The following is a 14,057-nucleotide window of genomic DNA, read 5'->3' as shown; positions in this document are numbered from 1 at the left end:
CATGAGTAACAGGAGCGAGCCACTCTGTGCATTGTTCCTACGCCTCAAGACAGCTTCTTAAATCATAATCTTGTACAGTAATACCAGTGTTAAATGCAAATAGTCAGTGTATCACGGCCCGAAATACTTTGAATTTAAACTCTTCTTCCTTGGATTTCACGTCTCCTTTTCGTGTACCCATCGTTCTTGCCGTTGCTCGTACAGACACCTCAGCGCTCTTGCCACTGCATGTCGCCTGCCACCAGCACGTTTTCTCCACCCCGCACCACCAACGACCGCTACGTCCCAGTGAGTTTAGCGCGTCCACAGGCGCTAGTGCGCACGCCAGGTACTTAACCTTGGCCAGCCAGTTGTCCGTCGCCAGTCGCGCTTTCCAGTCAACTGCTCCTTCCGTACCCATGGAGCACTACGTTCCTTCCCAAACTCACACGCACTCTGGTAAATGCCCAAAACTCACTCACAAACAAAACAATCTCCAAAACATCGCCAGCCTCAACGGCCTCACCAACCCTTATTGCACAACAGCCATGCAGGGCCGCCCTCAGTACCCGCCACCATGAGTGCCAGTGTGACCGTGGGCCCAAGCTCCGCCGCTGCCTCTGCCCAGGGCGTCCGCGAGCCGCCCTGTTTCACCATCAATGCCTGCAACCGATGCCGCCGCCGCAAAGCAAAATGCGATCCTGGCCTGCCCTCGTGTGGCCCCTGCCGCCGCACTGGCGCCGTCTGTGAATACACCGACCCGCGGTCCAAGACGGCCACGCCGCGCGCCGTTATTCTCCAGCTCGAGGACGAGCTAGCCCGCCTGGAGGCCGACCTGCGCGCTCAGTCCTTGTCGGAAGGGTGTCCGTCGTCACATGGCCCGGTGCCTCCGCCCGGCGGTAGTAGCAGCGGCAGCGGCAGCAGCAATGGTCCCGACTTGATCCGACTCGAACCCGGTGAGGATGCACATTTCCTGGGCGTGTCGAGTGGCATGCACCTGGCACGGTCGGTCCTGGAGTCGGCGCAGCGAAACGATGCGAGCTTCCAGCCGGGACGGCGCAGTGGGAGTGGGAGTGGGAGTGGCGGTGACAAGGATGGCAGCAGTGGCACCAACACGACCGCCAACAGCGGCCAGAACAGCGGCCAGAACAGCGGCCAGAACAGCGGCCAGTCCAACTCGGCCGCGTCCACGCAGCCAGGGTCGCCGAGGGACGAGACCACCGAAGGAACTGCACAATCAACAGAACCAACAGAATCAACAGCATCAACAGCAACAGAACCCCCGGAACCTTCACACGCCTCCCACCCGACTAGGCCCGTCTTACCTTCCCGCGAGACGGCCGTCAGCCTCGTCGACATCTTCCTGAGCCAATACGAGGTCCAGTACCCCATCGTCACGGGCGACGACATGGCCCAGATCGTCATGGACTACTACGGCGGCGACAGCGCTTCCGGGGCCGAGGACGTGCTGGACCATGCGTCCGTTGACCGCGAGACGAACGCCTGGAACCAGTTCATCCTCAACATGGTCTTTGCCATTGCCCTCGTCGTCCTCTCGCGCGAGAGTCCCGAGTCGCTCGCCCTTGCCAAAAGCTTCAGCAACGCCGCCATGGCCGACTTTAGCACCATCATGCAGCGCAAAAGCGTCCGCACCCTGCAGTGCCTCCTGTTTTTGCTTCTGTGGTCCGTCCTGGACTCGTCGTCGGCGCCCATCTGGTACATTTCCGGTCTATGCATGCGCATGTGCGTCGACCTGGGCTTCCACTCCGAGACCACCATCGACGTCGGGCCGACTGGCACCCCATCCCTCTCATCTCCCCCGTCCCCGTCCGAAATGGACGTCAAGCGCCGCCTGTTCTGGGTCACCTACACCTTTGACCGCACCCTCGGCACGCTGCTCGGCCGCCCATTCACGCTGACCGACAGCATGATTGACGTGAAGCTTCCCCAGCATGCCCCGTCAGGCCCCAAACGCGACAAAAGCGACAAAAGCGACAAAAGCGACAAACGCGACCAGGTCCTGCACTGGTTTCGCCTCCAGCAGCTCCAGAGCCAGATTGTCTGCCGCCTCTACAGTCTGCGTAGCGGCGACAGCAAGACGGACAGAGACGACGGCCTCTCTGACGACACGGCCCGCTGGAAGGCCGACATGGCCGCGCAGCTGCGCCAATGGGGCAGCCAGGCCACCAGCCTCGCCGACCCCCAGGGCCACACGCTCGACTGGTGGGAGTACTGGCACCAGAACGCCCTCCTGCTGCTGCACCGCCCGTCGCCCCTCAAGCCGCAGCTTGACGCCGCGGAGGCCGACACCTGTTGTACCGCCGCCCAGCACATGATCCAGCTCTCCTTTACGCGCCTCCAGCGCGGCAGTGCCGACTTCGCCTGGGTCGACCTGCACTACCAGCTCATGAGCGGCATCACTCTCCTGTTTCTGGTCTGGAAGCACGCCGCCACGCGCGCCAAGGCCAAGGCCGGCTGGACCTCGTTCAAAAACTGCCTGATGCAATGGACCTACGTGCTCGACCAGCTCGCCCGCCAGTGGGACCGCATCTCGCGCGCCCGCGACGTCCTCACCCGCCTCGTCGACACCACGATTGACATTGTTGAGAAGGAGCTGTGCAACAAGCTGTCGGCCAGTGACGTTCGCGTCCTGCGACGCCAGGCGCACGCCTCACGCATGAGCCGCAACAAGACCATTATCCGCCAGCTCGGGTCGCCCGGGACGGTCCCGACAGGCTCATCGTCTTCGTCCAAATCACCAGCTGAACCTGAACACAGTGCACAACAACAGCAACGGCATCGTACACGGTCCACGAGGCGGCAGTCCTCACAGCGTGCCCAAGAGCACTGTCAACAACCGGACGCCCAGCCGGCAGACATGCGACATCAACAGCCGCAACAGACGCGACACTCTGAGCAGCAACAACCCCTCCAACATCCGCAACACCAACACGCACAGCAACAGCAACAACCTCCGCATCACGTACCATTGCAGATCCCACCTCCCCAACCGCAATCCCACGCTCAACATCCCATCCATACCGGCGGTCCATCGCCACCCCAGCAGGAGTTGTCCTACGAGCGCTCCACTTCTTACGGAACCCCATCCAGCGACACGGCCGTCAACACATCCCAGTCCGTCGGCAGCGCCTTTCTCAACCACGCCGACAGCAACAACAATGGCAACAACATGTACACCATGCAAGTCTCTCCCTCCCACAGCGGCCAGCCCATCTCGCCCCAATGGATCTCACCAGCGACCGATCCTGCTGCCAATCATGCTCTTCCCCATTCGCATGGCCACCACCCACTGCCTCTTGTCGCGCCCTTTCATAACGCCGGCGACCTTGTTCCAGCACACAGCCAGTCGCATACCGACCCCGTCGTCCAGCTCCTCGACCAGCAGGCGTGGCACGGCCTCGAGCTCTACGAAAGCTTTGGCGCCCTCCCGGATAACAGCATAACCATGCTCGACTACTTTTCCGCGACGCCCCTGGGCATGGAAGATGGTTCACTCGGGGGTGTCCCGCTCGGCCGCATGGACATGGAGAGCACACTACAACATGCACACGTACCGGACGGCGCCCACCATCCACCTGCAAGCCACGACATGGTCGGCGTCTGGCCGAACTCGCTGACCAACAGCATCCTCAACTTCCAGCCCACCTTTCACGATCTAGGCGATTTCGGGAGTTGAGGTGTGACGTTTGGCACCAGAAGGAAGAGAAGGAGGAGAAATAAACAATGAACAAATGCCGTTTACAGAATCCTGTCGAGTCTCTATTTCCTGTACATCTTACCTGTTCGATTTGGCGTGTAACTATTAAAAAGTATGGTATTTTAAACAGAAAAATTGTTGAAAATAACTACTTGATTGTATTTTACTTTTGTGTCTAATAATTTCGTACACAAGATTTCATTGATAAAATAAGGAAAAACAATAGACGAAAATATAAATATTTTCCTACTTGTATTAATTGGTATTGTTTTGTCTTAATTATTTATGACCGAATGAACGAGTAACAGACAAAACGCATGGAGGACCATACGCATGACAACGCCAAGGACCGTTATCAATGTTATTGAAAAGGCAGAAAGACAGAAAGACACAAGACATTTGCACGCCAGTGTGGAGTCCATCCAGCACTAACACCCTGGAGATGGGTCAAAATGGGGGGGAAACAGACGGCCATGAAGACAGCAGCCAGCCAATGGATACCCCGGCGCTCAAGGAAAGCAAATGCCGTCCCCTATTTTTGGTGCAATGGTGGACTCTACCTAGCTTGGCTTCTAGGGTCATGTTTCTTCCCGTGAAGCGATGACGCTGGCTTGGTCCCTGGCGGTATCGGAACAATGACTGAGTAGTGAATCGTTCATTCGAATTAAAAAAAATAGAAAGAAAAGAACAAAAGTAGAAAGTAAAAACAGAAAATCAAAGTCGATACGATCAACGATCGACACATCAACAATTACAACTTCTCAAGACGACACACGACAACAACAATCAGCATCGGCATCACGAGTCGTCTTCTCTCCATTGACCTCCTCATCACTCCCACCCACTCACCCCCACCATGTCGACCGCTCCCTCTGGCCAGCCGTACCGTCTGCTCACCGTCAACAACGCACCCGCGCGCGCCAAGTTGTTGATTGGGCGGGTGACGACGGCCCTTGCCGACCAGTACCAGATCGTGCATGTCGGCAATTGTCTGTCCAAGGACGAGGTCAAGGAGAAGGTGACAGACTTGCAGCCAGACATTCTTGTGAGTCGTTTGGTCGTGCGTCGGGATGTCTTTTGTCTTTCTGTCTTCCGTCTTTCTGTTGATCCGTCCGCAACAACGGCGCGGTCGCTCCACCGACGCCGTCGATGACCTTGCTGACTTCGTGACAACAGTGCTGTGCCTCCATGTGGACGCCCGAAGAGAGCGCCGAGATGCACAGCATGGCCCGCTCTGTCCGCCCCGACATCCACGTGCACGCCATCCCGCAGGGCCTGCAGGTCCGCGAAGGGCCGGACGCGATTGTTGCGCACTTGACGGAGGCGCTGCCCAACTTGCTGGCATAAATTATTGGACGACGGCGCGTTAGATTTCTTGTTTTTAGAGGTACGGCCACTATAGAATAACAACATATATGGTTAGACAAGTCTTCTTGTCCCATATAGCATCGTCATTTTTTCATTCAAGACGTATTCACTGCCACGAGCTCCTCTATTTACTTGTGTCACAAAGTGAATTCACTTGTCGAAGCAAACGAGTGGTGTTTGCTATTCACGACCTTGCATGGTGCAAACGAGAATATAAAGAAAGCACGGATACGAAAAGCAATTGTCGCATATATTGGCCCGATGCCGTTTTACAACAGACGCAAAGACTGTCCGTCAGAAATAAAACGAGAGAAGCAATTGTCTCGCGGACGTGCACGGTGAGTAATGGACAATAAACAATAAATATATTCAAATGCATCTACAACAAAGTAACGAAAACGTATAGCAACAAATGTCGACTCCAGTGCAAAACCAGTAGAATCTGCCGGGAAAACGGTCCACCCTAGCGTCGCAACGGTGAATTGCTCTGCCGACTGGAACGACGCCCGCACTAGAGGCGGGAGAATGCAGGACGGCAGCTCCAACATTGTCGACTGCCACTCTATTTGGAGAGGCCTCGTTGTCGATTCATGATGTTCACTCTCTATCTTGTGACAGTTGAACAAGACAACAATCCTTGACACTGCGACCTTCTTCTTTCTTCTTTCCCCACCACTCACCACCGCTCGCCCAACATCATCCTCCACCATGGCAGACAGCCCGTTTCGGCAGTATCTGCCGGACCTGGCGCAGCCGCGGTTCACGACCATGAAGACGCAGGACGCGCACGAGTATGCGACGGCGTTTATGGAGGGCGGGCAGCCGCCATGGCTCCACGGGCTGTGGCGGCACTGGCTGACTCTGTTCCGCGAGCCGTTCAAGGGCGTGACGAGCGACGGCCGCGTACGCGACGGGCTGTTTGCGCTCCAAGACGAGGGCGTGCCGATCGACGACATTGTCGCGGCGGCCGATGCTGTGATTGGCCTCCTCGACGACGACCAGAAAAGGGCCACGCTGTACCACCTGGACGCGCCCGAGTGGCGCACGTGGTCGAACCCCGAGTTCCTGCTGAGCAACAAGGGCGTGCGCCTGGATGCGATTTCCGAGGCACAGCGGGCGGCCGTCCTGAAGGTCCTGCAAGCGTCCCTCTCGCCCGACGGCTACGCCAAGGCCGTGACGGCGATGCGCATCAACGGCTTCCTGGGCGAGCTGGTCGAGGCGCCCCGGATCATGAACGAGTTCTCCTACAACTTTGCCCTGTTTGGCACCCCCTCGGCGACAGAGCCATGGGGCTACACCTTTTACGGCCACCACCTGTGCCTCAACGCCTTTTTCTACAAATCACAGATGGTGCTGAGCCCCTGGTTCACGGGTGCCGAGCCCAACCTGATCGACGCCGGGTCCTACAAGGGCAGCCGCATCCTGACGGTTGAGGAGGCGGTCGGGCTGGAGCTGATGCAGAACCTGCCCCGGGACGCGCAGCAGCAGGCGCAGGTCTACAAGGACATGCACGACCCGGCGATGCCCCACGGCCGCTGGAACCACGACGACCAGCGTCACCTCTGCGGCGCCTACCGCGACAACCGCGTCGTGCCCTACGAGGGCGTCGTCGTGGCCGATCTGCCCGCGGCCGCGCAAGCGCGCGTCACCCGCCTCGTCGACGCCTTCCTCAGCTATCTGCCTGCGGCCGCCCGCGCCGCGCGGCTGGCCCACGTCCAGCAGTGGTACCACGAGACGTACTTTTGCTGGATCGGCGGCTTTGGCGACGCCGACCCGTTTTACTACCGGCTGCAGAGCCCCGTGCTGATTGTCGAGTTTGACCACCACTCGGGCGTGTTCTTGAACAATGCCGAGCCGGCCAAGTTCCACATCCACACGCTGCTGCGGACGCCCAATGGGGGCGACTATGGCATGGCGCTGCGGCCGTTGATTCCGGGAAAGGAGCAGGGGTTTTTGTGGGAGGGAACGCGGGCGTGAAGTCGAGGGGCGAGGAGGCGAGGACGGAGACGTAGAAGTGCAAGGTGCGTTTGAGCGAGATGTTATGACCTGGTGGACGTATAGACGGGTTTGTACATGAGATGACTGAATATATTAAGCTACATCGAAATTGTGTCTTTTGTTTCTGTCGTCGTTGTTCTGCCTCTAGTTTATTTCACTATTTTGTCACCATGCAGCTCGACAATACTACGGAATACTGCATGTACGTCCAACATGAGCAAGGACGTCCTTGAACCAACGAGCGAGTCAAGATGCCGTTGAGTCATGTGACCTTATGTTGACAACAAAGTTCACCGCATGTTCGTGCAAATGAAATGAAATGTATTTGAGCCCAATCTCCCAAGTTCGGCATCACTTGTCCTATACCACCAAACAAAACATGACTCTAGGTTGGTATAACCATAAGCGAGCCTGAAGAACATGGAAGTAACTGATCTTTATTCAGACGCCATTGTTCTCTCCGGGCCTTCGGGTGTGGGCAAGAGCACTCTCTGCAAGCGCTTGCTGGCCGCCCATCCAGGCGTCTTCGCCATGGCGGTCTCCCACACCACGCGTGAGCCACGGCCCGGCGAAGTCCACGGCGTGTCCTATTATTACATCTCCCAGGACGAGTTCGCCCGTCTTATTGGCGCCGACGCGTTTATTGAACACGCGGAGTTTAATGGCAACCTGTACGGGACTAGCAAACAGACCGTCGTGGACCAGGCGGCCAAGGGTTCGATTGTGGTCCTGGACATTGAGATGGAGGGCGTCAAGCAGCCGAAGAGCATACTATCTGCTGCATAAGGGGATGTGGACTACCGCTTCATCTTTGTGCGGCCCCCCGACTTCGCCACGCTCGAGTCTCACCTGCGCGGGCGAGGCACCGAAGACGAGGCGAGTGTGCAGCGGCGGCTAGCACGGGCACGCGACGAGATTGCCTATGCAGAGACGCCCGGCGTGCATGACAAGATCATTGTGAACAACGACCTGGACGCGGCCTACAAGGAGTTACACGACTTTGTGATCCGGAAGGCAGACCATGGCGGAAAGGATGCGTGACGATGGGACGGCAACGTTTCCTATTGGGCTTCCTTTGAGTATTGCAATGACCGTCAAGTAAAGCACATCTGCCCGGATGAACTATCATTTGTCGTTCTTCAGCCACCACTGTTTACTGACTTTTTACTCATGGCGCCATTTTGATGGCTCCCTTTCCTTTCCAATATCCGTCCCACATTGATGTCCTTGTAGGATCGGTTTCGACTTCCTCTGGGCTACTGACGATTCAAAGGCAGTGGACACATCCGCAAAGACTATGTTCACAATCAACAAGATGGATGTTGTCTGGGAAAGGCTATGAAGGAGTTGTGTGGACGGATCAGTAGTATCGTTGTTAGTGACGTGCGTTGCAGGTTAAGCACTGCCATGGTATGCTGCCCTTTATAGAATAAATATTATTAGTAGATAATAGAGAGGAACCATCTGACGGTGTAAGATGCTAGCTATATACACTGGCTGTCTCTAACAATAACCGCCGCAATGAGCTGTGCAATTAGCGTACCTTTAATCCGGTCTTCACTAAAATAAGTGGGTCCTTACAATTTTAAAGCTCCAACGCGCATCACGACCGAAGCTTCAACTGCATCTTTAACACCACTCTCTCATTTACGATTGGCGACGCACCACACCATCACACTCCACGTGCAGCGCAACACATACCGATGCGGCCACTGCACTCCATCTGACCACGCCCGCACACGTCGCCATGGCTAATCCGACAGGGGCGGCACCACCAGCTGCCTCATCCTCCATATCCTCTTCGGCCGCATCTCCGCCGTCTCTCCCGCCTCTGCCGCCGGGCTGGATGGAGAACAAGGCACCCACCGGCCATACATACTACTACAATGCACAGACACGGGAGTCGACCTACCGCCGGCCCATGCCGCCGCCGCCCGCACCGCCACCACCGCCACTGGGAGGACCGGCACGAGCACCGCCCGTTCCTCTGGCCTTTGCGCACAACCAACCCGTTCCTTCACATCCTTTCCCGGGCCAGCCTCCACCTGGCTCACACGGCCCGCAGGCGCCGTTTCTCCGCCTGTCCGACCCTCGCGTCGCCAATGCCTTTATGGCTCAGCACAATGCAGCCAACCATCCACAACAGGCCGGAGGACGAGGTGGACGGGGTGGCCGAGGAGGTTTTGGTGGACGCGGCGGCCGCGGCGGTGGCAACGACCGTCCCCGGCCGCAGCCGGTCGACAAACCCCGGTCACGCATTGCCATTCCCGGCCACGAGCCGTGGGTCTTGGTCTACACAAAGTATGGACGGCGGTTTGTCTTCAACACGGCCAAGAACGCGAGCTACTGGCGCATCCCCGAAAAGCTGATGCCCGCCATCCTCGAGCTGGACAAGGCGGGCATCCAGAAGAAGGTGGAGGCGGCCATGGGCGGCAAACGAGAACCAACCGAGCCAGGCGCAACGACCAGCACGGCAGAAAAAACAGACAAGCCAAACGCGCCTCTCGTGGACGATGACCTTGGCTCGGACTACGAAGAGGTCGAAGTGACGGACGACGAAGACGAAGAGGGGGCGAGGGGTGGCGATAGTGACAACGGCGACGGACCGCGCAAGAGACAACGAACAGACGACCCAGACAGCGAACCGTATGACGAAGAAGGCTACGCCGACATCGCCAACAACGCCAACACGGCCGACCGCGGCGGCCCCATCGAGTTTAGCGAGGCCGACATTGCCTACCAACTGGCAGCCGCTGCTGCCGAGTACGACGACTATGGCGAGGAGGAGTACGGCGAAAGCGAATACGACGCGCAAGAAGAAGAGGGAGACGGCGACGGCGGCGACGATAAAGATAACGACAACGAAGACGATGAAGACGACGGCCCGTCCCAGTTCCGCGCGCTGCTCGACGACTTCCACATCAACCCCTTCAGCCCCTGGGAGAAGCTCATTGAAGAGGGCAAGGTCTTTGACGACCCGCGCTACACGGCGCTGCCCAACATGAAGACGCGCCGAGCCGTCTGGGAGGCCTGGTCGCGCGACGCCATTGCCCTGCGCAAGGCCGAGAAGGAACGGCAGGCGGCAGAGGACAGGGCGCGCGCCGCCCAACGGGACCCCCGCGCGCCGTACCTGCAGCTGCTGCAGGACCGCGCGACGCCCAAGCTCTACTGGGCCGAGTTCAAGCGCAAATACCGCAAGGAGCCCGGCCTCAAGGACACCGTCGCCCCCCACAAGGAAAAGGACAAGGAGAAGCTGTACCGCGAGTACGTGGCGCGGCTGAAGCTGCCGGCGGCGGCGCGCAAAGCCGACCTGACGACACTGCTCGAGTCGCTGCCGCGGTCCCTGCTGCACAACCAGACCGACACCGCCACCGGCCTGCCACGGGAGCTGACGGGCGACCTGCGGTACGTGGCGCTCGAGCCCGCCGTGCGGGATGCGCTGGTGGAGGCGTTTGTCCGGACAGCAGGGCCGCCGCCCGACGAGGGAACGAGATAAACTATAAAACGAATGACATGTTTCTCTATCATACCATCCTATGTTGTGAAGTGCTGTTGCTGTTGTTGTACAATGATTATCTACAGTATGGACGTCCGTTCGCGTCCCTTTCCCGACGCTCTCCCCCTACCATATCCGCTTGGCCACCATCTCGTACCGTGTAATCTTGTTGAGGTCCATCTCCTTGTCCTTCTTGCCCTTGCCCGTCTCGCGCCGCTCGCGGTCCCGCACCTTCTTGAGGCCCTCCGCGTCGTCCTGGAAGATCCACCGCCGCCGGTCCTCGCCCACCTCGACCTTGCCGTAGCCGCCCGTGCGCTTGCCCGTCGCATCAAACGACGCCGGCTCAGCCTGGCCCAGCGCCTCGGCGTGCTCCTGCCGCTTCATGTTGGCGTAGCGGTTGCGCGCGTACCGCAGCAGGGCCATGCCCAGCAGCAGCTTGGCAATGAGCAGGATCAGGAACATGAGGAAGAAGACGACCACCATGGTAACGCCCGCAATGAGGTCGTCGCTCGACCATCGCCACAGCCACAACGATGACGACGACGATGCACCCGCCGCCGCATCGCCGCCCATGGCGGCATACGGGTTGCCATGGACCGCGCGGCCGAGGGCGTTGCGAATCAGCAGGTCGAGGCGCTCGAGCGAGGCGGCCATGGCCGGGCTCGACGGCGTGGCGGCCTCGGCCACCAGCGACGTGTGCGTGGACGGCGGCAGCGGCGACGGCAGGTGGGTGGCCAGGAACATGTGGTACGTCTGGACGGACGAGCGGAGGAAGAGCGTGCACAGCGGGATGAGCGGCAGGCCCAGGCGGCGAATCAGCGCGGGCGCGAGGAAGGCGTTGGTGTAGTAGTCCTTGCACAGGATGTCGAGGATGCGGCTGTAAAAGGCGGGCTTGATGTTGTTGAACTTATTGATGTAGCCGTGCTTGATCCAGTCGACGACCATCTCGCTGCCAATGACAATGAGAAAGGGCGACAGCACCTCGACGGACGTCAGCCACGACGGCAGGATCGTGAAGCTGGCCGGCAGGATCGACGCGTTGTGCAGCGGCACCTTGGCGGCCATGTCCTCGAGCAGGCCGCTGGCCCCCAGGTCGAGGCCGGCGCCCGGCACCGACAGGCCGCCAATCTCGACGACGTTGCGCAGGGCAATGATGAACAGCACGATCCACAGCTGGAACCGCTCGACAATGTCGGCGCACGCCAGCTGGAACGTGTTTTCCTTTTCCGTGCGCTTGAACACGCTGCTCTTGACCTCGACAAACTGGTTCGACATGAGCAGCGACAGCAGCGCGTTCGAGTACGAGTTGACGGCCACGTTGAGCGTAATCACCTGGTAGAAGAGCACCGTCGTGTGCGCAATGTTGTACACGAGCGCCAGGCAGAACATGCCAAACGGCAGCAGGATCTTGGACCGCCCCGACGCCGTGCGCGACAGCGTCTCCGCGCTGAACAGGCACTCAAAGATGTCCTGCCCGAGCGCCGACAGCAGCCGGTCGCCGACCTCGACCAGGTTGTAGATGACGTACAGCTTGACCGCCGACTGCGCCCGCACAAAGTGGTACATGCGGCTGGCGTCCAGGTTCATGAGCGCGAGCGAGCTGCACACAATCACGGCGCCCTGCAGCAGGTCGGCCTTGTGGAACGACGTCAGGTTCGACGGCATCGACTTGGTGCGCCGGTGGCCCCAGAGCCGCTGGCTCGGCCGCGTGGGCACTTCTGCACCGTGTGCCTGCTGTGCTTGTGCCTGCACATGGCGTCGGCCCCGCGGACCGTCCGTGTCGCTCACCGAGCTGCCGTTGCTGCGGCCGCGTGGCCGTCCGCCCGTCGCCGTCGTCGTCACCGGCTTTGGCTTTGGCTGCCGCCCTCGCCGCCACATCCGCCCCAGACCCCGCCATACATATGCCGTCATCCACCGCACCTCCTTCCACACGACATAGCCCCACCACCGCACCAGCACGCTCGCCGCAATGCAGAACCGCAGCGGGAGGATCGTCAGCGTCCACAGCCACGCGTCCAGGCACGCCAGCGCGCCAAAGTACATGGTCCGCTCCAGGTACGTCGGCAGCAGCAAGAAATTCTTGAGCCGCTCAAACTTGACGGCGTGCGACTCGTACGGAATGTCCGACGCGTACGAGTGGTGGATGTAGAGCGGGCTCGGCCGCTGGCCGGCCAGCTCAAGCTGCAGCAGCGTGGGCAGCGACATGGGCGGCAGCGGGATCGAGGGCGGGATGGGCGAGGGCAGGCGGTGTTCGCTGTGGCTGGGTGGCAGGTGTGTGGGCGTGTGAACGGGCGCCTCGCCGTTGGGACCCAGACCCAGCTGCGGGGCCGACCGCAACGCCGCCGTGGGGCCGCCTGCTCCGGCAGCTACTCCGGCAGCTACACCGGCCGTGCCACCGTCTGTATTCAGAGGAGGTGGCCGCGGGGCCGTGTTCTGCGAGTGCCGGCGTGTCCCTGTATTGCTGGCGACCGGCGCCGTGGCATGCTGGGTGCTTTGAGTTGCCGGTTGCTGGAGATGCTGCTGCAGTTGCTGCTGTGTGGCAGCCGACTTGCGACGGCTGGTCGGCGGTGTCGACAGTGTGCGGAGCGAGCCTGTCGAGTTCCAGTGCCGCTGCACACGCCGTGGTTCGTCAGGCTGACCAGCTGCCACAGCAGCAGCCGGCTCGGTATTTGGGCCATCCAGCGGCGGGCTGAACCCGCTCCGGACGGCCTTTCCTACTACGCCGCCCGTGACAAGATCGCCGTTGTCGGGCAGGGCTGCAATCGGCAGTGAAGCGGCCAGCTCGGCCATCTGGCTCGCCGACAGTCGCCGGACTCCACTCGGGTTTGTCGGAGACGCAATCTTTGGCGAGGCCACGGGGATCGACGGCGACGTCGACGTCAACGTTTTGTCGGGCATGTCGGCGGCGGAGTTGGTGGTACGGACAGTCAGCGTCGTCCTTTTCGTGTCATTGTCCGTCTCCCGTACGTCTCCGTGCACCTTTGTGTCGTCGTGGAACAGGTCGACGTGCGGGTCGATTGGTGATGGCTCGGGCGACGGTAGCTGGAAAACGCCATCTGCATTGGCCGCCAGGCTGCCCTTGTCAATGTGCGGCGGACGGCTCGGCCGTCGGGCATTCGCGTCGCCCTCAGAGAGGCCCTGGAGGGCGGGAGGCATGTTGGGTGGTATGTGGGCAGACTCTGATCGGTGAAGATGTCGTCGATCTCGAAATCGTCGGACGATCGAATTGTCAAGTCATGGCAATCCGTAGAATGGTACGAGTGGGACGAGTTATGTTTCCATTGGTAGACTTGAATAAACCGTCGTCGATTCTGTAACTGAGGTGCACTATATGTGTCCGTGGCGCTGTCGTGCAAAGCGACGCTGGATGTCGAGAAAAGACAGATTGGGAGGTTGAAGACGGGATGTGACTAAAGTGACAATCTGTTGCAGCGCGTAAATTACACCCTGGAAAGCGATTGCCGCGCTAATTGATCGCCGGAGGCTCGCTAAACGGCT

General features: G+C 59.6%; 7 protein-coding genes across 7 annotated transcripts; all 7 read left to right on the top strand.

The window, feature by feature from the left end:
* Nucleotides 1-556: 556 nt before the first annotated feature.
* SPSK_04903 (uncharacterized protein) lies at nucleotides 557-3,676 on the top strand (the record flags this gene model as incomplete). Its single annotated transcript, XM_016731663.1, has 1 exon — nucleotides 557-3,676. The coding sequence occupies one exon, from the start codon at nucleotides 557-559 to the stop codon at nucleotides 3,674-3,676; it is 3,120 nt and encodes a 1,039-aa protein (XP_016582981.1).
* An 877-nt stretch (nucleotides 3,677-4,553) lies between these two features.
* SPSK_05634 (uncharacterized protein) lies at nucleotides 4,554-5,044 on the top strand (the record flags this gene model as incomplete). Its single annotated transcript, XM_016732376.1, has 2 exons — nucleotides 4,554-4,742; nucleotides 4,874-5,044. The coding sequence occupies 2 exons, from the start codon at nucleotides 4,554-4,556 to the stop codon at nucleotides 5,042-5,044; spliced, it is 360 nt and encodes a 119-aa protein (XP_016582980.1).
* A 729-nt stretch (nucleotides 5,045-5,773) lies between these two features.
* SPSK_05328 (uncharacterized protein) lies at nucleotides 5,774-7,042 on the top strand (the record flags this gene model as incomplete). The annotated part of the gene is made up of 1 exon (XM_016732077.1): nucleotides 5,774-7,042. One exon carries the CDS (start codon nucleotides 5,774-5,776, stop codon nucleotides 7,040-7,042), a length of 1,269 nt encoding a protein of 422 aa, XP_016582979.1.
* Nucleotides 7,043-7,483: 441 nt separating this feature from the next.
* Nucleotides 7,484-8,104, top strand: SPSK_05586 (guanylate kinase; the record flags this gene model as incomplete). Its single annotated transcript, XM_016732329.1, has 2 exons — nucleotides 7,484-7,778; nucleotides 7,851-8,104. The coding sequence occupies 2 exons, from the start codon at nucleotides 7,484-7,486 to the stop codon at nucleotides 8,102-8,104; spliced, it is 549 nt and encodes a 182-aa protein (XP_016582978.1).
* A 706-nt stretch (nucleotides 8,105-8,810) lies between these two features.
* Nucleotides 8,811-10,559, top strand: SPSK_05150 (FF domain protein; the record flags this gene model as incomplete). Its single annotated transcript, XM_016731900.1, has 1 exon — nucleotides 8,811-10,559. The coding sequence occupies one exon, from the start codon at nucleotides 8,811-8,813 to the stop codon at nucleotides 10,557-10,559; it is 1,749 nt and encodes a 582-aa protein (XP_016582977.1).
* Nucleotides 10,560-10,646: 87 nt separating this feature from the next.
* On the top strand, nucleotides 10,647-11,096 carry SPSK_05647 (uncharacterized protein; the record flags this gene model as incomplete). The annotated part of the gene is made up of 1 exon (XM_016732389.1): nucleotides 10,647-11,096. One exon carries the CDS (start codon nucleotides 10,647-10,649, stop codon nucleotides 11,094-11,096), a length of 450 nt encoding a protein of 149 aa, XP_016582976.1.
* Nucleotides 11,097-11,150: 54 nt separating this feature from the next.
* Nucleotides 11,151-13,331, top strand: SPSK_05031 (uncharacterized protein; the record flags this gene model as incomplete). Its single annotated transcript, XM_016731784.1, has 1 exon — nucleotides 11,151-13,331. One exon carries the CDS (start codon nucleotides 11,151-11,153, stop codon nucleotides 13,329-13,331), a length of 2,181 nt encoding a protein of 726 aa, XP_016582975.1.
* Between the last annotated feature and the right edge of the window lie 726 nt (nucleotides 13,332-14,057).

The sequence above is a fragment of the Sporothrix schenckii genome (assembly GCF_000961545.1).
Source record: "Sporothrix schenckii 1099-18 chromosome Unknown Cont49, whole genome shotgun sequence".
Classification (NCBI taxonomy): Eukaryota; Fungi; Ascomycota; class Sordariomycetes; order Ophiostomatales; family Ophiostomataceae; genus Sporothrix; species Sporothrix schenckii.
The sequence above is the reverse complement of the archived record's forward strand: the minus strand, read 5'-3'. Positions and strand labels throughout refer to the sequence as shown.